Genomic DNA, 26,619 nt, shown 5'->3' on the forward strand with positions numbered 1-26,619 from the left:
GTAGCCTCTGTATTTCTGTTCATTAAGTCTTCTGTGGACAGTAGTCATTGACATATCCACACCTGCCAATTGAAATGTTTCTGATCTGTCAGACCTACTTATGGGGATTTTCTTATTATGAGAATTCTTCTGTCATGAGTAGTGGAAGTTTTCCTTGGACTAAGGTTGAGCTCACCAGTACATTCTTAATAATATTCCAAACTGTTGATTTTGGTGATCCTAAGGTTTGGGAGATGTCTCTTACTGTTTCATTCATATTTTTCAGCCCCATAAATGGCTTCTTTGGTTTTCATTGCCACAACTCTGGTCCTCAAGTTGAAAAATGGCAACTATAGACTCCAAAGGTGATCAAAAGCTTAGAAGCAAGCCTAACTTTTATACCTGCCCCATAAAGCAATTAAATATACCTGTGTAATCAAACACTTGGGATGCCAAATGATCCAAACATTATGGTTCCCTGAAATGACAGGACTATGTATTTAAAAAGTGCTGTAATTTTGACATGGTCAAACCAAAATGTATACAAATAACCTTGAATAAATCTTGAATGTGCACTTTAATTACATGTGAATTGTTTGATGACAAATTTAAAACTGTGGAGCATGGGCAAATAAATGAAAAAAGTCTTTGTCCCAAACATTAAGGAGGGCTTTTTGGGCCTGAGGCCAGTATCCTATATACCTTCCTAATCTACCTGATTTGCCACCTTCAGTGATCTATGTGCTTGTACTTGGAGGTCCCTCTGCTCCTTAATACTCTCCAAGACATAAGCATTAATCTTGTATGTGCTAGCCTCATGAATTCTCCTAAAAAAAACATATTTGCATTGCCATATGGAGTTTAATCCAGACAAAAGTCTAGACTACAAAGCATTTACATTCTTCCAGATATGGTCTCACTTCTAATTGCATATTAAGTTCCCTGGGCAATACACTATAACATTGTTAACTTTCCTCATTACCTGCTGCAGATGCATGTTGGCCTTCAGTGAATTAGAGTACTGATCACTCAGCATCATGGACCTCTGCAATCTTTTACACTTCCCTTTGACAGTTCTCTTTGCCAATATTCATTGCTTTGTGGCCAGGCTTGCCTATCTACTCTGCTTATGTACATTTGCATGCATTAGTCATTTTAGAAAAATGTGTTATTTTATGGGTGTATTAAATTGAACACCACAGGAGCAAAGATCACCATGAAGATTGTGTACTGAAACATTTCTGCTCAATACATCTCGCTTGCATAGTGAATCATTTTGAAAAGATTTTTATAAGTTTGACTTGTAAACTAATGCCCAAAATTTCTGTATTTACATATATAGTAGACCAATATTGTACTTCAATGTTTTTTGTGAAATTAATTCTAATTTATTATGAATTTAACGATTCATATTTGGACTGTGCATCAACCCCTGATACTATGCAACTTTTAAGTTGTTCACTCTCCCTTACAGTTCACAGGATGAAATCAAAGATGGACTTTGTTTGGTACAATGTATATTTAAGTATTTGTTGCCATTACAGGATGGTATTAGCTTTATCAAAGAAAGAATTAGGGTCATAAATTTCCTAAACCCTTTGCACCTGCATACTTATGGAATTGTTTTTAAAATTTTCTTCTGAAAGTTTCTTTAAAGTTTTAGTTTTACTCGAGGTACCATTAAAAAACATGGTCTTGTGTTGTTAATTGCATAATGTTCTCTTTCGTTGTACTGCCTTTGTGTTGAGGATAATTGAGATATGGGAATATGAAATGTAGTACTTTGCATACAGAACAGTGTGTACACTTAAAGGCAAGAAGATTATTTGAGACTGAGCAGTTTTGGAGCTTTTCAAGTTGGTTTAAAATAGATTCAGTGATCAAAATTGTTTTCCAAACAGGCCAATCAGACATCCTTTACTTAGTGCAAGCAAGGCAGAAAAAAAATGCAGGGTGGCAAAGATCAGTAACACAATAATGCTAGCATGAATTGGACATTCTTGTGTTCTGTTTTGAGGTCAGGTGTGCACACATAGCAAAGCAGATCAGAGCCAGCAAGCCCCATGGTCAATGGCTCAAGTTTTGATTCTCCATTTCTTCACCCCAACAAAGCTGCAATTTGATGTGTTGGAATACTGTAAACTTGCCCAAAGTGATATTTGTATGAAAATCAATTTCAGACATTCCAACCAATCTGCTTGATCCAACTATTGACTTAAATATCTAGTCTATCCTGGACTAGATTACTGCAGCTTCATATATAAACTATATCATGTATTTCAGCAATTTACCATGGACCCAAACTCAACCTTCAGGCAAAAAAAAACTTATTCATCAAAGTTGCACTTTTTAATCACTTTCTAATCTCGTGGTGAAAAATTCAGTTGTCCAATTTAGTAAGTGTGGGAGTATCCCATCATTCAAGTTACAGCTAATCGAAAAGTTGGTGCAGACTATCCACTCACAGCAGTTCAAGATTTCTATCTGGTACTTTAAAATGTACATTCCAGGAACAGGTCCTTCAGTTTGCGATATTTTCATCTCATATGGCAAAATAAATTCCATCTATCTGCATGTGATCTATTAACCCTTCATTCCTTGTAAGTTCTTGTGCCTGTCCAATGCATCTGCTGATTCTACTTCCGCCACACCCCTCTGCGCATTCTAGGACCCTACCACTTCATAAAAAAATTGTCCTGCACGTCTTTTGGTGGAAACAATTTTGAATAAAATACTGTAATTTTTAACCGAATGACTGGGTCAATTTAGTTGATTTATGAGTGGTCTCATTTTAAAACAAAATGTTTTTGTAGCCAGTCAAGAACTCACCAGGCAGTATTTGTTTAATTGTTTGTAATTTTTCATTTTATCATTCATACTTTTTTATCCTGCTTTTGATCCCTTCTTCACATTGGAAGTAATAATTTGGCATTTCATCCTTATAAGAAGCATGGTAGATGGCTTTTTGGGGGATTTCAGTATGAAGTGTTTTCTCTCTTTTGTCATTTCAAAATGCAACAAATTTAAAATGTTTCCATGGATTTCATTCAGTTTTCTCTGATGACTGAAAAGTATTTTCTTTCTGTTTACATGCAGCGAGGACATATGGCCGAAGGAGAGGTAAAACTATGAAAATTGGTATAATATATTCAGCGTATTGAATCTCAGAACAGTGAACCAGTATTTTGATTTTTTTTAAACCAAGCAGTTCAAATAAGTTTTTATTTCATTTGAGAACAGTGTTGCTCAAAATGTATTTTCATAGTGAATTCAAATCCATGTTTTTGAAGTATTTTTCCAATTTAATTGTAGACTTGAGCTTTCTATTTTGTTTGAAGTTCATAAAGCAGGTTTCAATTTTTATTTCCCAAGTATATTGACTTAAGATATTGAATTCTTTCAAGAGGTATTGGAAAGGAGTTTATTACATATTGTTGATAATCAACAAGGAGAAGGTGATGTTGTGAATCCATAATGATTGGTGTCTTCAATAAAGAAATCTAGAATCCTGTTGCCAAGGAACAAAGAAGTCCTAGATCCTAGAGTTTGATTCTTAGTTTTGTTGGTTTGATGGTAATGAATACTGGGCTGTAGTCAACGAACAACAGCTTGACGTAGGTCCTCTTTTGGTCCATGTTATCTAAAGCAGAGTTGAGGACTGACAAGAATGAATTTGCTGTTGACTTTTTGTGACAATGGGAGATTTGAAGTGGGTCTAGGTTCTTTCTGAGACAGGAATTTGATTATGTTCCATAATCAACCTGTTCAAACACTTCATAAACAGTAGATAAAAGTGCCAATAGATTTAAAGATCTTCTTGAAATCCATCATAATGATGCCCATTTTGAGGCAGGTCAGGACTTCAGACCATAGCAGCAAGAGGTTGAAAAATGTCTACAAAAACTTCAACTAGTCAGTTCTCACAAGCTTTAAGGATGAAGCCAGGTCTAGGTTGAATGTTTTCCAAAGATTCCCTCTTCTGAAGGGTCTTCACATCAAGCTCTGAAACTGGCAGCATAGTCACCAGGGGTTTTCAGGTTTGTGAAGGTGCTTTTAAAGTGAGCATAAATGGCATGAAGCTCATCCAAAAGAGACGTTTTGCAGTTAACAATACAGTAGTCCACCCTTGTCTGTTGGGGGGCATGTTCCAAGACCCCCCACATCCCCCCCAGCGGATGCCTGAAACTGCAGATAGTACTAAATCCTAAATGGGGCGTGTGATTTTAACATCCATGATATGTTACCTGAAATTAGGCGTTATGTGGACATTGTGTGAACGCCATATTACATACTTAGCAAAACTATATGGAATACTATAATGTACCTAGAAGCTTTTTATTTGTAAGTAGGGATCAGTTGGGGACTGACAAGAGGCTATGGGGAGAGAGCAGGGCAGTGGGATTAGTGTGGGGACTGACATGGGGCTGTGGGATTAGAGTGGGGACTGTGTGGGACTGTGGGGTTAGTGTGGGGACCGACTCGGGGCTGTGGGATTAGAATGGAGATTGACACAGGGCTGTGGAGGACAGTGGGGTTAATGTGGGGACTGACACGGGGTTGTGTGGGGCAGTGGGGTTAGTGTGGGGACTGACACGGGTCCGTGCGGGGCAGTGGGGTTAGTGTGGGGACCAACACGGGGCAGTAGGGAGAGACCAGGGTAGTCAGATCAGTTTCGGACTGCGAGTAACTGAAACCATGAAAAGTGGAACTGCGGGTAAGAGGGGACCACTACTACCTTGTTTCACCTGACACAACGTAATGGCATGCAAAGCCCTGCTACAGCTGCTGAGCATCCATTCAGACTCTAGCTTAGTCTGGAAATGTTTCTGTATTGGTATAAACTGGAGGTTGTACATGGATTTCCTTTGTCTCTGATCTTTACACCACAGATCTGGTCTTCAACAGGTTTGAATTTTTTGATTTATCCATGGCTTCTTATTGGGATACAGTCAGTCATATTAGGAACACAATCATCCATTTATTTTCTGATTGAAGTCAGTGATAGCTCCAGTATATTCATTCAGGTCCACTGCTAATTCCTTCAGTGTGCCCCATCTATTGAATCCATGCAGTCTCAAAGCAGCTCCTGTCTGTACATTATTCACTACCAGTGCAGTGCTTTACAAATCCTACATTTATTCAGAAAGGAGAAGGAAGCACAGTTAGGTAGTTCAATCTTCCAAAGTGCAAATACAGAATTGAATGGTGTTAAAGTCAACCCACGCTGTATCTCTGCTGGATAACACAACAGAATAAATGAGCAACACAAACTTTATTGCATATCACTAGCAGAGGATTGGGAACCATAAAGGAGGATTAGCTGTTGAAACTTGTTTCCTTCTGCTATACTCAATCAATTGATAGTTTCATTCACTTTCGTCTTTCAAGGTTAACATCAGACTCTACGTGCAGCTGGTCTTGGCTCAGAACATTCCACAATTACTTCTTAATAAGTCCTCTCATAATATCTTGAAGTTTTGATCACATATGTCTGGCCACTTGTGTCTGTTTATTTTCTAGAACAGAATGCCCCCAAGCACCCTTAGATTTCCTCTTCTACACTAGAACCCTTACATTTTCTTGTCCTCACCCTCCACATTCCCTCCTTTTATTGATTCATTCTAACATTAAATCCCAGTTGTAGTGAAGCAGTGAATGCAACAAGAACCCCACTTTTCTTTAACGGGATAACTGAATACATATTGACTCTGCCTTCCAACTGCTGGATTGACGCACAAACCTAACGTGCCTTTTGTGACACCTCTGCATAATTGTGATGTAGTGACAGGAAGGTATTCTTTCCTGGTGTAGATTTTGCCTCTCCTAAACAATACCTTGTGTATAATAGTATGAGTGATAACCACATTGCCTTATTTTTCTCCAAGAGCTTTACAGTCAGAAAGATGTATCCACCATGGCTGCCCTTCAACCTTCACAGCCATAGGTGTGGTCAACAATACTTGAAACGGACACTTCCACCTTGGCGTAAACTTCGGTTGAATTTTCAGCTCAAACCCTTCCTTATTGTTTTCTCTTTGAGTGTTGCACACCTGTAAATGTAAGGTCTTAAGAACATCACATTGTACATAGATGATCATCTTATTACTAAAGGAATCCATATCAAAGCACACTTCTGTATTCTTGTCTGTCGCCCATGGCGTGCACAGTGGTTGCCCAAATATCATGTCTGCTTTGCTTAGCCTGGTGATTGTGCTGTTATCCTCATTTTAAAGAGAGCCAAAGGTAGCACCTTTAGCCAAGTTAAACCTGTGTCTTCCATTAATTTAACCAGTTTGTCCTTCAACGTGCTATTAGCCTTCTCCACTACTCCAGCTCCCTGGGGATGATGGGCACAGTGGAATTGTTGTTTTATTTTGAGATGATAAGTTTTTCATTCACTTTTGCCGCTTTCAGGTGGCCAGAATACCTGCCTATTCTACCCAATGTGGCTGTCGGGTGGCTGCCTGAAAGTGCAGAACCCGGCCAGGAGGAGCACTGACCTAACCCTCCTCCTGTAGGTATATTCTCTGGCTTGGAGAATCCCCATTGCACCTGAAAGCAGCAGTGGGACTATGGCCACAGTCCATAGGAACCGGCTTTCACTCGAACGTGGCTCTCCTTCAGCTGGCATGTTCAGGTGATAGAAAGGTGTCTTCTCTGCGGCCACCTGAACGTCCCAGCTGTGCTTCCCCAGCCATGTTATCTGTGTCCAAACACCTGAAAGTGGCTTTTGGCATTAAAATGTGATCCATTGTCTGAGCTGATAACAATTGGGAGTTCAAATTGTGGTATTATTTCTTGCAGTATAACTCCCACTGCTGTCAGCTGAAGTGTTGACTGTAGGAATAGCTTCTATCCATCTGCTAAAAAGGTTAATAAGAACCAAACCATATTTATAACTGTGTGCTCTGGGCTACTAGAAAATCTATTTGTATATATTCAAAGGGTCAATGTCTCACCGGGAGGACACACTATTGCTTTTCCAGGGTTTTTCTGGCAAATTACACCACCCCGGATGTTTCTCTATGCTTCCTTCCTTAGATTAGGATGCCACCATATGTGTAATGTCACTCCCACCATTAACTCCTTTCCAAGGTGAGTCATGGTATGGATGTAATTCAAAAAGATTGGGAGAAACAGGTCAGCTACACAAACTTAATTGGCAGGGATGAGCCAAAGACCTATGGTTGGATGCATTTGACTTTCAGAGGCATCCCTCTAATTGTTTCACATAGTCCATTTCTGGTAAGGTCATTCTATTCAGTAACTGCTTAGGTAAAAACCACATTTTATGCAACTTCATCTGCTTTTGCATTTCCATATGGAAATGGGGACGTTTGGGCTCACACATAATTATTGTTAAATCCTTTGGCAACAGGAGTGCCTGCAATAAATTAGTCACAAAAAATGTGCTTTTTTTTTATGGGGGTCCCTGAAGAATTGAGGAACCTGTGTTGCCATAATCCACCAAAGTCGTGGGCCACCCCGAAGACATAACGGGAATTGTTTAAATGTTGATGGACAGGCCAGTGGCCAAGATGCAGATAGTTCTGCCTGCTGGATGGAAAAGGGACTCTGAAAGGCTGCACATTCTAAAATCTGTGCATCAGTGATGATGGCATAACCTGAGTACCAGTGTCCGTGGCTGTCAATAAAATATGATCTGTTCACAAAACAAGCAGGAACCTCTGACAGCAGTTGGTCCTTTAAATCTTTTTGTGCCAAAGTAAGCAGTCGGTTACATTGTAAACAGTCATGTTCAGGCTGCTCAAGAGTTAGAAAAGCTGCAGGGTTGATAGTAATACACCTGTCTGCTGCAGAAATGATGTCATGTAAGGAGCGCAGTATCTGAGTACAGGGCAGCAATCCTTTAGCCACAGAATCTAGCTTGGTGGAAAAGTACACCACTGATGCTGAGTCAAGACAGCCATGGAACATCCTTGTAGAATGGTGACATAGAGCTGGAATGCTCTATCATACAGGGGTCTTCCAATGGTCAGGGCCAATCATAAGGCCTCCTTCAGACCATTAAATGCTACCGTCTGTACCTCAGCTGAAATCGCTGTGGTACATTTACCAGAGAGAGGGATGAAAGTTCTTGCATAAATATTACAACATTGAGGATCCACTGGCAGCAGAAATTTACTAGTCCTAAAAAGGTTCGCATTTACTTTGGGGTGGTGGGTGGCAGATAATTTATGATTGGTGTCAGGCAGGCCGGTGTCAAGACCTGTTTTTCTGCACTTAAATAGAATGCGTAGAAATTTTATTTCTTTCTTCCCCTGGCTGGCCTTAAGGTGTGGTATAACATAACCCCAGGCATGAAGGGCATTCATCAAAAATTGCTTGTCTGACTCATTAATCTCTTTACTAATACTCCTGTTTTCTCTGGCTGACACTGCATCAGTATTGCATGAAACTGTGCAGACGTTTGGCCCCATTAAAGATTACATACCCTGCATACGTTTGATAGGCCGTTGTAAATCTTTCCCAAAATTCCTGTCCTGTCTTTAGACCTGCGTCTTCATTCCCATATCGATTGGGTTTTTCAAACTATCTGCCAGGGTCATAAATATGGTATTAACCTGTGCCTGAAATGCTGCATAGTTGTTAATCAGCTGGCCACCCTCACCCTGCATTGCCCGTTTCCATTTATCATTTTCTTCTGGCATCAAGATTTCATGGCAGAGGGAGAATAAATCTTGGGGCTGTGCCCCATACATTCTTTGGGTAGAATGGAGGTAACTTACAAACCCAATTGAGTCCTTATTTCTACCTGGAGTATGGGCTATCAGCAACATTTCCTGCAGCTTCCAAGGTGTGTATACTTGCATAGTTTGATTCTGCCCTTGATTCTCTGCCTGAGGATTGGGAACAATCTTAAGGAGAAACACTGAAACTTGTTCAGTCTCTGTGTTCCACTGTCCCCTGGAGTTCATCTTTACTCTTCCACCTACCGTATAGGAAGGGGCATCCAGGGGCCATATGATATCTGGATCACATCCACTAATGGTGGTACTACTGGCAAGTGACATTTGGTGAGGTGGTTCATAAGGTGGGGGGTCTTACCTGGCTCAAAATGTCCTAATTTCATGCTGGAATAGGTTTGCTATACTAGACAATGGATCCCTGGGGTCTTCTTGTTTACTGGCCATCTTAGTCATAATCTGGTGCTGTGCCTTACTTTCTTCATTTATTCTTCAGATTATCATGCATTTCACACTCAACCTTTAGCACCTCTGTCTTTTTGTACATATCCCAATCCCTTTCATACTTGCATTATCCCTCCAACTATCCTGCTTAGCCTTCTGCCAAATTTTTAAACCCTGTTCCTTCCATTTCCCTATCCTCTTTTCCATTTCTTTCCTACACCTTTTTCCTATAACAATAGCTCTGCCTTTTCTATTTCCTTTACAGACCAAGTACCTCCGACTGGCCATACCTCATTATCTAATCTGTTTGTTAACGCAGTCGATGGTTTCTTTGATTTTTTAAAAATACAAATAACACATTTGCTGCACTGGTGTCCCCCTTCACTTTTGTACTTTTGTTCAGTGCCTGCCCATTTTGCTGTTTTTTTCAAATCCTACTTTATCCTGGCAAGTACAGATGCAGTCTGAATTACAATTTATCCCAACACCAACCACTAACTTGTAAATATTCTCCTTCCTTGGTTTTTTGAATCTCGGCAGGAAAATGGGTCCATCTTGGACGAGGGACCTCAGTGCTCTCAGAGGCTGGTGTCAGTGTCAGATATAAAGGATCTGAAGACTCCTTTATTTCTCTCACTGGCTTCACGAACACTGACTGCCACTTACTCAGTCCGATACAACCCAAGCATCCCAGCAAGATCCTACTGACTACACCAATGATAAAGGTGGCCCATGCTGTATCTCTGCTGGATTAAAAAAGCAGAACAACGCAAACAACCTTTATGGCATATCATTAGCGGAAGGGGGGACCATAAAGGAGGAGTAGCTGTCGCTACTTGTTTCCTTCTGCATACCCACTCAATTAATACAGAGTTTTGTTCACTTTAAATACAGTCCCAGGTTACAAACGACTGAGTTACAAACAACTCATATTTACTAATGGGGTGTTCCCCAATTCATGCATGAGCATAATTGTGCCCCGATTTATGCGTGCACATAATGTGCATTGTGCCTCTAATTGGGTCATGTGCGTTATTCCCCAATTTGTACATGTGCATAATGTGCTTAATGTTACCTCACGAATGCCAAATAAGTACTGTAAGTACCTTTTCTTCCTTGCATACAAATCTGGCTTATGGACAGACCCAGTAATGGAATTCATTCATAACCTGGGGACTGTCTGTAGTCGTTTCAAGGTCGACACTGGACTCTACATGCAACTGGTCTCGGCTCCGACCATTCTTCAATTATTTGTTGATAAGTATCAATATTTTCTTGTAGTTTCAATCACATGATGTCTGGCCACCTTCCTTTGACTTAATGCTAACAAACATATGTCAGTTTATTTTCTACCACAGAACCCCCCAGCACCCTTACTTTTTCCTGCCCTCCCCTTCTACAATGGTGGGCATTCTTGGTGATAGCAGTGGTGATAGCAGTGGCTGAGAGTATTTGGTTCTCTGGTGTTGCAGGTGTGCTGGTGGTAGTTTGGGAGTACCTTCTTTAGCTAGCCTGATTGACATCTCTGCCAATGGCTGATCTATATGCTGTCATCAACAAACATTATACAGTGTATCTGGACACACTATGATATTTGCTGATCATGTAATGTAGATTCTCTAGTCCTAGCTTAATGTCATCTTGTGTGGAGATGTAGATTGTACAACAGAAGGGAGAAGGAACAGCACTTTAGCATTAAATGCTCCAAATGAGGGAACACCCATGGAATTGAATCTCTACGGCCAAGAACCATGAAGAGTTAACTGCAAAGCAGACACTGCAATCTATTTCTTTACTTGTGGACGCCGGCTGATCTACAAGATGTATGGATTAAAAATGTTAAATGTTCAAGTCCATTGGTAACAGGGCTGTCGATAACAAGCTAAAAGAGATGCACGGAAGTCACAAGGATAAAAAATAAGTGACTGTTAACATCAGTGGAAATACAAAATGTTTGGGGATCAAAATACCAAGTAAGATGAGGGCTGGAAGCATTTTGTAGCAGTCTTAAATGGTGAAGACTATGCTGAGATATTCAGTTGATGAAAATTAAGGTTAAGGTGGTACAAGAAAGGCTGGCTAAGATGATAATTAAAATTCAGAATGGAATATGGCAGAAGGTCTTGCCATATATTCTAGCATATTGTGGTGCACTGGAAAATATAAAAGTAACACTATTGTTCAAAAGCTAGTACAAGGACTATCCCTAGGTTATGAATCCCAACTTGTGGACATACAAATGACTGAATGGATGACCTTGATCAAAGTGATGAACAAATTGAACTATTTCACTTGGAGGGATAATGAGAGAAGCCAGAGAAGAAAGGCTTAAGGAGACAATTAAACACAAGAACTGCTGGTTCATCTATCCATTGTGATTGTGAAATACAAGTTTTCGTACATGGGGGAGTGAGGCCCATTGGTAACTGATGTATTTCAGCCAAATGTGATGACTGATGGCAATACTACCATATCAAATATGCTTGCAGCTGTTTTCATAATGCGTATGATTTTTGTACACATTAGAGAATTGTTTAATTTGCAGAGGGACTACAAGATTGTGTAATATGAAAATATAATATGCAAAAAAATTATATTTTAAATATTAAATCTATTGATGATCATGAAAATAACTCTAATGCCCATTTTACATTATTTTGAAAATTAATATTTTGTAACTGTCTTTAAATTTGAAAGTCAAAAATTTTCCCTGAGAGCAACACAACTTTTTATTTCACTTGCTGTATCCTGAACTTTTTAAAATCTATTCAAGCTACTTTCAGTTTTCAAAACAAAAAAATCTTGCAAAGATTTGTTACTTGGTGACTGCATCTTGTTGTTTTGTGGAAATTCTTATCATTAAAACCAAAATGTTTAATATGGTGAAGGATCGATTAACAAAACCAGTAAGTACGTTAATTGACAAAACTATTCTTGGAAGAATTTTATCAAGAGTATCAATCAGTGCATTTATTTTAACAACTGGAGATATTTTGTAATTGTCAAGGGGATTATAAACTGTATTGACCGGTCATAGATTTAAATCCCCAAGTTGTTAATTATTTCTTGGTCAAAATCATCACTATTCAGTTCAACAGCTTTGAGCATTTCTTAAAACCTTCCTATTTCCTAACACTGTGATTTTTAATTTTTTTTTCAGAAAATGGCATAAAAATAATTTGTCTATGCAGCTAATAATAATGTAGGGTGACTACCCACAGTGCATTAAAACAGTGTAACTTAAATAGACTTGTAAAAAGCAACAGTAAACTGTTTCATTTGAAGAGAGGAAGAATGGAATATTTACAAAGGGTTTCTTTAGAAAAATGCACAATATTGGATGGTTTGATGCAATATAATGGCAATAGAGCAGTAGAAAAAAGCCATAAAATTCATCTTAGTAATTCTATGATTTTATATATATATATATGCACATTGCACAATGCAATTTCATTCTTAAAAAAATGCAAAGGTAAAACTGGAATTTGCTTTCCAGGCTTACTTTAGTGTCAGGGTATCAAATACATATTTCCCCAAAGATGTCAGAAATATGTGCTTTACAAAAGAGGTGCTGAAGGTTTTAAAATATATTAAAAACACCAAAATACTGGAGGAACTGATCTGGTCTGTTCAGCATCTATAGGAGACAAAGACAGCCAATGTTTCAGGCCTGAGTCCTTCTTCAAGGAAAAATTAGAAAAAGCAGAAGCAGGATATATCAGACAATCTCAGAATTTAAAACAATGGGGGAGGAATCCAGACCAACAAAAAGAGTTAATTGTAAATGGGAAGGGAGTAGGTGGAATTTATCCTGTCTACGAAAGGAGATAGGGACTGGAGAAGTGGGGTGGGGGTTAACGAAAGCCAGAGAAGTCAGTATTAATACCATTCAGTTGTATGATGCCCAGTCAGAAGGTGAGGTATTGTTCTTCCAATTCACAGGTGATTTCAGTTTAGCAGTACATAGACCATGGACAGACATGTCAGCAAGGGAATGGGATAGAGAATTGAAATGGGTGGCCACTGGGAGATCCATGCTATTGTGGTGGATAGAGCTGAGGTGTTCAACAAAGCGATCTCCCAATCTGCGTCCAGTCTTTTTTGATGTAGAGGGGAGCACCAGATCCAGTAGAATATCCCTGCAGATTTATAAATGAAATGCTGCTTCACTTGGAAGGACTGTTTGGAGTCCTAAATGGTGCTGAGGGAGGAGGTGTGGGCGCGAGTGGAGCATCTCCTGCAGTCACGGGTAGGTCCTAAGGGGACAATTGGTGGGGAGGGAGGAATGGACAAGGGAGTCACAGAGGGAGTGGTCCCTGCAGAAAGTGGAGAGGGGAATATGTGTCTAGTGGTGGGATCACGTAGTAGGTGGCAGAAATGGCAGAGGAGGATGTGATGGATGTGGAGGCTGGTGGAGTGGTTGGTGAGGACAAGAGGAATCCTGTCCTTATTGTGCAGGGGAAGGAGGGAGCCATGGCAGATGTGTGGGTAATGGCGAGTGCCGAGTTGATGGTAGAGGGAAAGCCACGTTGTTTGAAGGAGGAGGACATCTCTGATCTGGCATGGAAGTCTTCATCCTGGTGCAGATGCAACAGAGACAGAGGAATTCAGGGAATAGATTGTTGTAAAATAAATGATGGTAGAAAAATCTTTGGGGCCTGATCAATAGTATCCTAGACATTAACATGTTTATTGGGTGTAATTGGGTGGCACAGGTTTCAATAGCTGGAATCTGCTTCTACCATATTATAATTATTAAAATAATAATTGAAATTAGGGTAAGGAGGGAAGTAATTGCAGGGACACTGAAAAGAGAGATTTGCATTATTGTTAAGCTTCTGTGATGTGCCAAAACCCTCTATAATTTATCTTTACGATAAGCCAAGCAACTACAGGATGGTGAGCTCAGCATCAGTCATGAATAAGTGACAGGAAGGGATTCTAAGATATGCTTTCTTGATATTCAATAAAGCAAGAAATTATTAGGGATGAACAGCATGGATTTATCGTGTGAAATAGTGTCCTGCAAGTTGCATAGTTTTTTGAGATGACGAAGAATATTGATGGCAGGGTGCTAAATATTATTTAAGTGGACTTTAGCAAGACCTTTGACAAGCTCCTGCAAAGTGGACTGATTGCATGGGATCCAGGATGAGCTGGCCAATTGGAAACTGAATTGGTTTGATGGCAGGAGACAGAGGGTAATATGGAGGATTGTTACTGTATGTGCCAGCATAAAAAACTGACATTGAACATTAAAAATATCACCCCAAAACCAGGGGTCATCTTGTTCAACTTTAACAGTGAAGTTTCAGTGCTCCCCCATGCCAAATATAAAATGCAAACCTAAATAGCAAAGTCTCTGCACTCCCCACCACACAAGACTTGGGGGTACAATTACATAGTTTCCTGAAAGTGGAGATATGAGTGGACAGATGAACACGGCATTGTCATGCGTGCCTTCATTGGTCAGGACACTGAGTACAAAGGTGCTGGAGAAACTCAGCATGTCGCACAGGATTCTTTATTTAGCAAAGATATGTAATCAACGTTTTGGACCTGAGCCCTTTATCAAGGTGTGATCAAAAGCCTGTCTAAAGTAGTGGGTGAGAGACTGGGAGGAGCACAGGCCCATCGACAAGAAATCATAAATGGATATGGGTAGGAGGGCAGAAGAGATTTTTTTTAAAACCTGGGAAGTGATGGAGAAGGAATAGCTTTCTGAATGACATCATGTAACTGGTGATTCTACACTTGGAATATCGTGTGCAATTTTAATCACCCATCGATAGGAAAGGTAACAAAGCTGGCAAGTCTGCAAAAAAGATTCATGAGAGTATTGCTGGATCTGGTCAGCTTGACTCATAGAGGCTGGCTAGGCTGGAACTTTTCTCCCTGGGGCATGGGGGGGGGGGGTGCTCAGGGGGACCTTGATAGAGGTTTGTAAAATGAGGGATATAGACAAGGTAAATAATCATAGCCATTTTCCAGGATGGAAATTGAAAATGAAAGGGCACAGAGAAGAGAAAGTTTAAAAAGAACCTGTGGGGCACCTTCACACAGAGGGTGGTGAGGGTTTGAAATAAGCTGCCAGAGGAAGTGGTAGAACCAGGAACAAATGTTATGTTCAAATGATGTTTCAAAAAGTATGTGATAGGAAAGATTAAGAAGAATAGGGGTTGAATTCAGGGAAAATTGTTGACCTGAACAAGTTGGGCCAGTGAACCTGTTTCAATTGTAGAACTCGGAATAAATGGGGTCCTGTGTAATTATCTCTGAGATATTTGGTCAAGGCCACCCTCTTCACACTGCTATTATCAGGAAAGAGGTACAGAACCCAAAGGACAACTTCTTTTCCTCTGCCATCAGATTTCTGAAGAAAAAATTAACCACAGACACTACATCACTTTCTCTTAGTTTTGCACTAATTTATTTATTTTCAAATGTAATTTTATAGCAATATTTGCACTGCAAATTTAATGGAAAACAACAAATTTCGTGACTTGTTCATGACAATAAATTTTGATTCTGTGTCCTTTATATAGCAAAGGTAAAAATACATAACCAACGCTATGAGCGGGAATTGGAGATATGGGTGAGGCCTGAGTTGATGGTGGAGGAGGGGAAGCCACATTTGGAAGAAAGCAGACATTTTGGAAGATCTGGACTGGAAGATCTCATCTTGTGAACAGATGCGGCGAAGACAGAGAAATTGAAAGAAGGGGATAGAATTCTTGCAGGGGTCAGGGTGTGAGGAAGTGCAGTCAAGGTAGTTGTGGGAGTTAGTGGGTTTGTAATGTATGTCAGTGGAAAGCTTATCACCCGAGATGGAGACAGAAAGATCCAGGAAGAGTGTTGTTGGAGATGGATCAAGTGAGTTTGAGATTGGGGTGAAAGTTAGCCACAAGGTGGATGAAGTTGACAAGCTCATCACGGGTGTATGAGGCAGAGCCAATGTACTTTTCCTTTACCTCGTCTCACTTCCTCCAAATCAAAGGGTACCTGCATGGGTCCCAGCTATGCCTGCCTGTTTGTGGGCTTTGTGGAAAGATCCATGCTGCAAGCCTACTCAAGCAAGACCTATATCAATGACCACATTGGAGCTGCCTCATTCATGTGACCCTGATTGGGAGGCCAAACAAGTACTACACCTTGCCCAAGGGTGACCTGTAGGGTATCAGATGGAAGGAGTGCCTTAAATCTTGTTTTGTTGAGCAATTGCACAGCACTGACACCAACTATGATAGCATAAACATCTTTTCCAGATTCTGCTAACCTGTTCTCTTCCCTCTCCCCTTTTCCAGTTTTTTCCCCTCCTTTCCTCCTCCCTTCACCTACCCATCCCTCCTCCCCTTGATCACTGCTATCCCCTCCCTCCCTTCTTCACCTATCACCTCCTGCCTTTGCATACACCCCTCCCCCCCATTCTTTTGTTCAGATTCCTACCAACATTTTTTCCATACCTTGATAAAGGGCTCAAGCCCAAAATATTGATTATGTATTTTTACCGTTGCTATATAAAGGGCACTGCTTGACCTGCTGAGTTTCTCCAGCTTGTTTTTACTTCAAACAGGGTGTCCTCAGCTTTTCATGTTTTACTGGGAAAGGAGTGGGAGAGGAATGGGTAGAAGAAAGTGAATATCTGACAGGATGAGACCAAATGACAATGTGGCACTAAAATAGCAGTCAAGTCCACCCATGTTTATTTATGGAATATGCTGCTAATTGTAAGGTTGTGGGCCATGGCAACAGGGCAGAGTAAAATGAATGGGAAAGGTGAGGGGGGTGGTGGGGGTTAGGGGAGGGGGAAAGAAAAATTGAGTCAAAGAATGTCAATACTGATACAGGAAAGGGGTGAAAATTGGAGAATTTAATCAATTCTATCTGAACTGCTGAGGACAGTTTTTTAAAAAAATGTTCATGTAATTTATCCATTTTTGCTTAACAATGACAGAGTATAAAGAGACCTTTGAGCATACAATGTGTAGGATCAATTTTGTAGCCTTGTGGACTGTAGGTGCTGTAGGTCTCAAACACTCATTAAGCAGTGATGAGCCTTTGAACAAAATATTCTTTGGCATGTCACCTGTGAATTGTACTATATTTTTAACCAACAGACTTTATCCAGTGGATAATGTTTTTAAAATAAGAAAAATTTTAAAGGGGAAATGCAAGATTTAGGTTACAAATAGGTGATTGATCTTTTCAGTGTAATTTTAGAGACAGGAATGGACTTTGGAGTTGATATTGAAACAGAGCTTCAATATTTCCAACAGATAAGCAAAGAAATATGGGAGCAAGATAGTCAAATCAGTTTGGATTTGTTGCTCCTGTCTTTATTGAGTAAATATGGATTAAATATCTTAATTTCATAAAACTGAGTAATTCTAGGTAGCATTTTTTATTTATATGTTAATATATACATGTAATTTGGGAATGGCACCAAGTGAAGACATAACTATAATAGAGTGCAGTGGCACAATGGATCTCTGCATAGGACATGAAAGTAAGGTGTAAAGTATTTGCTGGACCAGAGCTGATAAAATTAGAAAGCTTGCAGGGTGAATTCTTGGAAAGATTCAAATTGTGGGATGGAAATATTAGAAGAAACAGGTGGATTATTTTACGAGTGAGAGAGTCTCCAAATATGTGAAGTTCAAAGGGATCAAGGCATCCTAGTTTAGGAATTTCAAAAAGTTAATGGGTAGATGCAACAAGTAATTACAGAGACAAACAGCATCTTGACCTTGATTGCAAAGGATCTAGAGTTTAATTTTAGGGAGGTTTTGTTACAGTTGTATAGGGTGTTGTGAGGTCATAGATTGAATTTATTTTAGTGGGAATCTGATATTTTTAGTGTTTAGTAAAATGGCATATTGAATGCCTACCTCACTGACAAAAGGCAAAGGAGGAAAAACCCAACACCCAACCCCAACCCACCAATTTTCCCCTGCAACCGCTGCAATCGTGTCTGCCTGTCCCGCATCGGACTTGTCAGCCACAAACGAGCCTGCAGCTGACGTGGACTTTTTACCCCCTCCATAAATCTTCGTCCGCGAAGCCAAGCCAAAGAAGATATTGAATACAAACCTTCTAAAATCAGCACCTAATTTGTGGATCGCCTTTTATTATTTTTTTTACTGGTTACTGTTTACTGTAATTTTGCAATTTTGTATCCAGATTATCGTTATCCCTTTAACACATGGCTTTATTTGCTAACAAATCTCCAAGTGGTATCTTTGTCAAACCTCATCTCTTTGTAATCACTTTACATGATCAACTCCATTTGCTTAATTTATAAATGTTGTTTTCCAGTTACTCCACAATTGGCATTGGGTTGACTGGCTTGTAATTGTTTGGTTTATTCATTTGCCTTTTTTTTAACATTTTAAACACTTTTTAATGCTTGCATTTCATTACGGCAAGGATACCACAACTAATATCGGACTCCTTTGTTCAGTTTCATTTTAAATTTTTATCTGGGGACTCTGATTTGTGGGGGTTTTTTCCTATCTCATCGATATGCCTTTGAAGGTCCCTCTTCCACAACGTCCACAGCAAAGATAAATTTTAGTTAATCTACCAAATTGTTTTGGTCTTTTTGTATCTTTATTTTATGTTCATAAATATTTGTTTATTTAAAAACTTAAAATCTAATGAGGCTTACTGATACTTCTGAATATCAGGAACAATGAAGAAAAAATATTTTGTGTTCGGTTGTCTTTAACAATTGACTAAATTGCAAAGAATCAGTATTTTTTTTTCCTTTTTACTTTTATCAGATTTCACACAATACAACTTGGAAAAGAGTCTTTCAAATCTTCACCTCAAGAATTAACTTGTATTTAGGTACAAATGGCCATTTATGGCAGTCAATTTATTTTAATAGCAAGGCTCTGCTTAACTTTCATCTATTTTCAAACTTGTCCCATCGTCCAAAGTACAGATTCCAAGGTTCTTTATGAAAACAGTCATTGAAGGATTGATTTTTTTTAAAGGATGTTTGAAATCTTGAAAGGACCGTTGTATTTTATTTAATCTTTTAATATTGGTTTTATCAAGGTCATTCATCCCTCTTTCCAGTTGAAGATGGTTTCCTTGATGATGGACGTGGAGATCAAACTCTTCATAGTGGCTTGAGTTCGCCTCATTGTTTTCCTCACCAAAATGGTGAAAGAGTTGAACGATATTCCCGCAAAGTATTTGTTGGTGGTCTGCCACCTGACATTGATGAAGGTAGGATTGTAGTTTTAAAATTAGTTTGTTGGTACAAAATATAAAAGAACTATTAAAATGTACAAGAAAACTGAAAAGATCTGACTGGTTCAATGGCCCCTGCTTTGTTATAAACTTAAGATGATAAGTCTCCCTGGTTTAAAAAAAATTAAATGGTAATTTTTTTTTAACCAATAATAAGTGCAGAAAGTGGCGATCTATTGGACAATACACATTTGCCTAAACTATGTGTTTAGTCATCTTAGCAATTTCTGGACAAAAACTTCTAATTTTATTACAAGTTTTCTACTGTGTGTAAATGTAGAGCATATGTGATTGGAATCTAGAAAATCTATCATCAGTAAGACATTTTATTCAAACAGATGAAATCACAGCTAGTTTTCGTCGATTTGGTTCTCTGGTTGTTGACTGGCCTCACAAAGCAGAGAGCAAGTCCTATTTTCCACCCAAAGGTAAGCCAAGTTATATTTAACATTTGATTTTTTTATATATAATTCATGTTAAAATAGAGTAGAATATAGAATTGCCATGAACATTCTTTTCTTTAAAGCTGTTCAGTATATTTTGTTTGAACATTTAGCAGAGATAAAGGAACAAAAAAGCTGAGGAATATCAAAATAAGGTTTTTGTCCAACAAAAATACAAGGGCTTGTAACGGCGGCTACACTGCTCCTGCAATAACACGCTCAACCAGGCGGGTTGAACTCAGTGAGCAGACGAGTTTATTGCAGGCTGCTGGGCTGCACTTATACTCCCAGCCTGGACCTAACTGAGAACAGCGCTGGAGGGCGCTGACGTCATCCGGGTGTCATTGGTCCCCAAGCACGGGTTTCTGAGCCCCGAGCTGGAAGGAAGGGAAACCCCCGAGGGTGCCATTTTGGCCGGCTGCCCCGCCGCATGGCTTACAAGCGCTCGTTCGCCTGCCTTGTGGTGAGCCGCCACACACCCCCCACCCCCACCCCAGAATGAGCGCCAATGTCCTTTTTTGCCGGCCGGGCTCGCTTCTTGGACTGGGCAACAACCACAGCTCGATGGGATCGAGGTGTGCTAGCTTCAGCCTGTCCATGATAAACAGCTCATGCCTGCCGCCCAAGTCCAGTGTTAATGTTGAGCCGGAACGCTCTATAACCCTGTATGGCCCCTCGTACGGTCGCTGCAGAGGTGCTGCGGTCGGGCCCCGCCGAACTAAAACGAACTCCGCGGAAAGCAGCTCGCCAGTAACATGAGTCAGACAGGTGACATGCCTGGGTGGCGGTGGGGGTTGGAAGGAGTCCAAGCATGCCGAGGTGAGGAGGTAGTTCATGCAGCGACCGCTGGAGATTGTGAGATGAGTTGATGAACTCACCAGGTAGTGCCAGCGGCGCACCGTAGACCAGCTCAGCTGATGATACTTGCAGATCTTCCTTGGGAGTGGAGCGGATGCCCAGGAGCACCAAAGGCAGTTCAGCCGTCCAGTCGGGACCGGTGAGGTGGGCCATGAACACCAACTTAAGGTGGTAGTGCAGACGTTTGACCAGTCCATTGGCCTGCGGGTGGTAGGCCGTGGTGCAGTGTAGCTGGATCCCCAATCTGTTGGCGAGCTGTGGCCAGAGCGCAGATGTGAACTGGGCTCCCCGATCGCTGGTGAGGTGAGCCGGGACGCCAAACTAGGCAACCCAACCATGCAACAGTGCTCGGAAGCAGGAGTTGGCATTGGGATTGGGATTGGGAGTTGGCATTGGGATCACCTCGGGCCAGCGAGTGGTGCGGTCCACCACCCTAAACAGGTAATTGTTGCCCTGAGAAACTGGTAAAGGCCCGATGATGTCCACGTGAATGTGGCTGAATCGTTCCCGGACGTGCTCTAACTCCTGTACGGGCACCCTGATGTGCCTGAGCACCTTGGACATCTAGCAATGGGTGCATGTTCTGGCCCAGCCCGCAATCTGCTTCCGCAGCCCATGCCATACGAACCGTTCTGCCACTATCCGGACTGTGGACCTGATGGACAGATGTGAAAGGTCGTGGATGTGATGGAAGACCTGCCTGTGCCACTGCTGCAGAACCACTGGCCGCGGGGTGCCCGTGGAGATATCTCACAGGATGTTGCCTTCTCCGTTCGGAGACGGGAGGTCTCGGAACCGCAGGCCAGTGATGGCAGTCTTGAAGGCCCTCGTCACCTCATCAGCTTCCTGGTCCTAGGCGAGCTGGTCGAAGTCTAGGCCAGGCGTCAGCGTGCAGATGGCCAGGCATGAGCGTACATCGGCAACCACATTGTCCTTCCCTGCCTTGTGCCGAATGTCGGTGGTAAATTCCGACACGAAGGAAAGGTGACACTGCTGGCGGGCCGACGAGGGATCCTTTGCCATCGCGAGTGCCTGGGTGAGGGGTTTGTGGTTGGTGAAGATGATAAAAGTACTCCCCTCCAAAAAATAGCGGAAATGCCGCACCGCCAGGTACATGCCCAGTAACTTGCGGTCGAAGGCACTCTACTTGCATTCCGACGGGTGGAGCAGGCGGCTGAAGAATGCCAGCGGCTTTCAATGCCCATTCAACTGCTGCTCCAGGATGGCACTGACAGCTGTGGCAGAGGCATCGACAGAGAGTGCCATATGCAGGTCGGTGGGCGAGCATGGTGGCCTTCGCGATGGCGTCCTTGGTGACCTCGAATGCGGTGCAGGCTTCTGGATTCCAAGCGAGCGTCTTGTGCTTGGCTGCAATGAAGGAGAACAGCGGCTGCATGATGCGCGCAGCTCCCGGGATGAAGCGGTTGTAAAAGTTGACCATAGCCGTGAACTCCTGCAGCTTCTTGATGCTGTTCTAGTGTGGGAACTCCCTGATGGCGGCAACCTTCGCAGCGGCGGGTGTGGCACCTTCAGCCGTGATATTATGGCCCAGGAAATGCATGGACTCTTTCCCGAACTGGCTCTTGGCTGGGTTGATGGTAAGGCCGAAGTCGGCCAGCCTGGAGAAAAGGGCATGTAGGTGGGCCTTGTGTTGCGCCCGGTCCTTGCTGGCGACAAGGATGTCGTCCAAGTAAATAAAGACGAAATCCAAGTCCCTGTCCATCGAATCCATGAGGCACTGGAAGGTCTGAGCGGCGTTCTTGAGGCCAAAAGGCATGTACAGCAATTCGAACAGGCCTAAGGGGTGATGATGGCCATCTTGGGTATGTCCTCAGGGTGCACTGGAATCTGGTGATATCCACGCACCAGGTCAACCTTGGAGAAGACCTTCGTGCCATGCAGGTTGGCTGTAATGTCCTGGATGTGAGGGATGGAGTAACGGTCAGGAACTGTTGCCTCGTTGAGCCGTCGATAGTCTCCACATGGACGCCAGTCACCGGAGGCTTTCAGTACCAGGTGGAGCAGCGAGGTCCACGGGCTGTCGGACTGCCAAATGAATCCCAGTTCCAAGAGGTGAGAAAACTCCTCCTTCGCTACCTGGAGATTGTCAGGTGGGAGCTGGCATGCCTTGGCGTGAACCGGTGGACCCTGGGTGGGGATGTGGTGGAACACACCATGGCGCGACGAGGCAGCAGAGAACTGTGGCTTGAGGAGTGTCGGGAACTCGTCTCTGAGCGTGCTGATCGTGGCCATCTGCGGTTGCTCCAAGCGGGAGGCATCGAGGTGAATGCCCTGGAAGGTACGGGCGTCCACCAAGCGCCTCCTTGGATGTCCACCAGAAGCCCGTGTACGAGGAGGAAGTCTGCACCCAGGATGGCAGTCAGGAGGGACGAGACAGTGAACCTCCACGCGAAATTCTGTTGGCCGATCTGAAAGTGAACTGTCTTGTCTCCATACATCCGGATTGCTGTTGCATTGGCCGCACGGAGGTGAGGTCCACAAGGTCGGTTTCTGGATTTGATGGTCATGGCCGGTATGATGCTGATCTGGGCTCCAGTGTCAATGAGGAACCGCCGGCTGCTGACTGAGTCCCAGGTAAAGAAGGCTGTGTCCTTGGCCAGCCGCCACAGCCATTAACAGCGGCCAGCCTGGATGTTTCCCTGGAACGAGCAGGGCTGATGACACTTCCGAGCCTTGGCTCCCCAACGCTGGTGGTAGAAGCAGAAGCCTGAAGCGGATGCTGTGGCCTTGGTTATGTTCTTGAGGGCCCCTGCAGGGGCCAGGTGCTCTACCGTAGCACTAGGAACGGGTTTGGTGTGGTCGTACCCGTGCCTCGTGACCTGCTGGACAACTGAGCCTTCCGAAAATCGTGCAATCCGTAGCTCTTGGGGCTTTTGGGTGATCTTCCTCGGGTCAGTGAAGCTCTCCTGAACCAACAGCGGCCGGATGTCTCCGGGCATACGGTCGACGTAAATGCACTCGAAAATTGGGCAGTTGGTGTGTTCACCCATGAGCGCAAGCATCTCGTCCATCAGCTCCATCAGGTATCTATCCCCCAGGGTGTTGAGGTGTAGCATCCGAGCGGCACGCTGGCGTCTGGATAGTCCAAGTGATTCGGTAAGCACTCGCTTGATGATCTCGTATTTGTCTTCGGCGGGTGGGTGCTGAATGAGGTGCAGCACGCGTCTGGCGGTGCCCTGGTCCAGGGCAGTGACCACATGGTAGAATTTGGTCGTGTCGGATAAAATCTGGTGGAGGTGAAACTGAGCCTCCGTGTGGCTGAACCAGGTCTCCGGCTCCTGAACCCAGAATTCAGGCAGTTTTGCGGCTAATCCCAGGCTCGATTGTGATGGGTTCAAAGATGTTTGAACCAGTCGGGGTCACCAATTATAGCTGTTATAGCTCCTCTGCTCCTAAAAGAACACACACACCCAGACGGGTTGAGCTCAGTGAGCAGAGTGGTTTATTGCAGGCTGCTGGGCTGCACATACTCCCAGCCCGGACCTGGCTGAGAACCGCGCTGGTGGGCGCTGATGTCACCCGGGCGTCACGTGGTCCCCCAGCACGGGGCTTCTGAGCCCCATGCTGGGAGGAAGGGACAACCCTCAATAGCGCCATTTTGGCCGGCTGCCTTGCTGCATGGCTTACAAGCAGGGGCGGTTTGCCTGCCTAGTGGTGAGCCGCCACAAAGGCACAGATTTTATGAACCTGAAGTGTTTTCTACTGCATAATTAAAATACAGCCATGCATCAACTTGTGTCCAGGTTACATTCTGGAAGTGGGTACATAAATTGATTTGGGCATGTAGATTATTATAAGTAAAATATACTGTAAAAAATGATTACACGACACACATATTTACCTAAACCTCTATATTGTACATACACACGTCTAAATATCATAGTTAATAAAATGTAAATACTCTACAGTACCTATAAAAATATTTAGAGAGGGTACACATTAGCGTAATAACACAATAACAATAAAAAGTACATATATTATAGATTTCAATGATATATGTACTTGACTATATGTTAGGTTATACTGTGTACCATTATACAGCTGGCAGTGCAATCGCTTTGTTTTAGCTTTGAACCTGGTAAAGTGTTTGATGTGTGGCTTAATGCCCAAGAATGCCTGCCAATGTCGGTCCTGGTATAAATTTTTATTAAGCCCTAATGGTGACTTTGGACATATCTGCGATTGGATGTTACCTGATTGGGCGTAAGTCGAGGTATGGCTGTAGTTTAAAAATAACTCTTATTACCATGGTGACAATTTATTAAAAAAATTTCTGAAATTCTGCTATCACAATTAAGAATCAGACTATATGTTTGTTGGGGATAGTGCCAAAGTTTAAAAACTATAGAATCACATATCACTGGAACTTGACCATTGATCCAATTGTTCTATGCCAACATCAACTATCAAAACTAAACCCAAAAGGAAGTCTTAAGAAGATAGTCAGCCTCTTTACATTTCTTTCTTGCCAACACTAAGGCCTTTTCCTGATTAATCATGGAACCCGGAGGCATATGCTTTGGATTTTTCCAAATATAAAGTTATCCCAAAGAGGAACAGAATAAAAGGTTAACATTTTGGGTTTTAAGCTTTATTTTGTCTTTTTTTTTGAGGATTGTTTGCACCATTGATATTTGTTATCATGTATTGCTCCCTTAATGATTTTGAATGGGGAGTAGCAGGGTTTTTTTTTTAGCAGCAACAGTCTAAACAGTAACTACTAATGATGTCTATCAGAGTTCAATTTTTTAGGGCTTAAATAGTTTCCTACAAAAACCATTTAATTATTTGTTGGATTTTATTTTGTATGATATATATGATATGCCTTTTCATTAAGCTAAATGATAATTGCTCAAAATCCTAATCATACCATTGCATAATCTGTTCCTAAAATCTATAGACCAATAATGTGCAAAATACTAGATGCATTAAGCCACCAGACTAGCTGAATTGAATCAACTTATTCTCTGTTTCATTTTGCAGGTTATGCATTTCTGCTATTTCAGGAAGAAGGTTCTGTACAAGCGTTAATTGATGCTTGCATTGAAGAGGAAGGAAAGCTATATCTTTGTGTGTCAAGTCCAACCATCAAGGATAAACCAGTAAGCAGATACGTATCTAATAGCAAAAATAATCAAAATGTGATAGTTAACATTTAGAACTTCAATTATTTGGGCATCCTTAGCTTGGAACTCTGACTTTTCTTCTCTACAACTACAGGTTATAATCTTTTCTTTTAAATGTACCAATAGAGTTTTCAGGAGAAAGTTTTATAAAAATAATCACTTCATTAAGTATATAAAAAGCTAATTACAATATGTAATCCAATACCATAACTGATCTCTGCTTAATTTCTAAAATCACAACTTGAGTTTGTCATGTGAGCAGCAGCCATTTAATGTATATTTGTGCATGTATGTCTGTTTGTTTGTCTGTTCTCCATGCAAATTCATATGGATCACTCTAGAAATGTCCATTGAGGTTTAGTAGAGGTCACATTTGATGCTGAATGTCATGACCACATTGAATTTAACCTTTAAGGTCATAAGAAGTTTAAAAACAAATATTTTGAATGTGCACCGGGGCACCTCAATTAGTTACAGTGCTGTGCATCAATGTACATTCAGAAACCAAACCCAGTTCAATATGAGCCCAAAAAAGTGAAGAAACATTGTCAGAAGCTCTTCACAAGCCCGAAAATTTAGATAAAGCAAGAGAATGCAGAGGAACATCAGTCTCGCTTCACTATTGATGCTTCCAGACATACAAAGACCAGGCAGCTGGAAACAGAACAGCAGCGATATGCCCATCTCAGTGCTCAGGCCTCCAGACAGGCAAGAGGCAGGTAGCAGAAAACAGAAAAAATATATTTATGCAGAATTACCATGAATTTTTTTGGGTATTTT

The 26,619-nt window shown here is 41.8% G+C and overlaps 1 protein-coding gene across 4 annotated transcripts in view; it reads left to right on the forward strand.

Moving 5' to 3' along the window:
• The window catches only part of cpeb4b (cytoplasmic polyadenylation element binding protein 4b), a 118,418-nt gene that overhangs the window by 70,943 nt on the left and 20,856 nt on the right, over positions 1 to 26,619 (forward strand). For 3 of the 4 annotated variants that reach the window (XM_069898860.1, XM_069898863.1, XM_069898862.1), the window contains exons 4-7: positions 3,076 to 3,099; positions 19,194 to 19,367; positions 19,730 to 19,819; positions 25,697 to 25,815. In XM_069898860.1, coding sequence (XP_069754961.1) covers positions 3,076 to 3,099; positions 19,194 to 19,367; positions 19,730 to 19,819; positions 25,697 to 25,815 — 407 coding nt within the window. The remainder of the gene's footprint in view (positions 1 to 3,075; positions 3,100 to 19,193; positions 19,368 to 19,729; positions 19,820 to 25,696; positions 25,816 to 26,619) is intronic. The other variant, XM_069898861.1, reaches the window with a different exon arrangement.

Source organism: Narcine bancroftii, chromosome 9 (genome assembly GCF_036971445.1).
Source record: "Narcine bancroftii isolate sNarBan1 chromosome 9, sNarBan1.hap1, whole genome shotgun sequence".
NCBI classification, from domain to species: Eukaryota; Metazoa; Chordata; class Chondrichthyes; order Torpediniformes; family Narcinidae; genus Narcine; species Narcine bancroftii.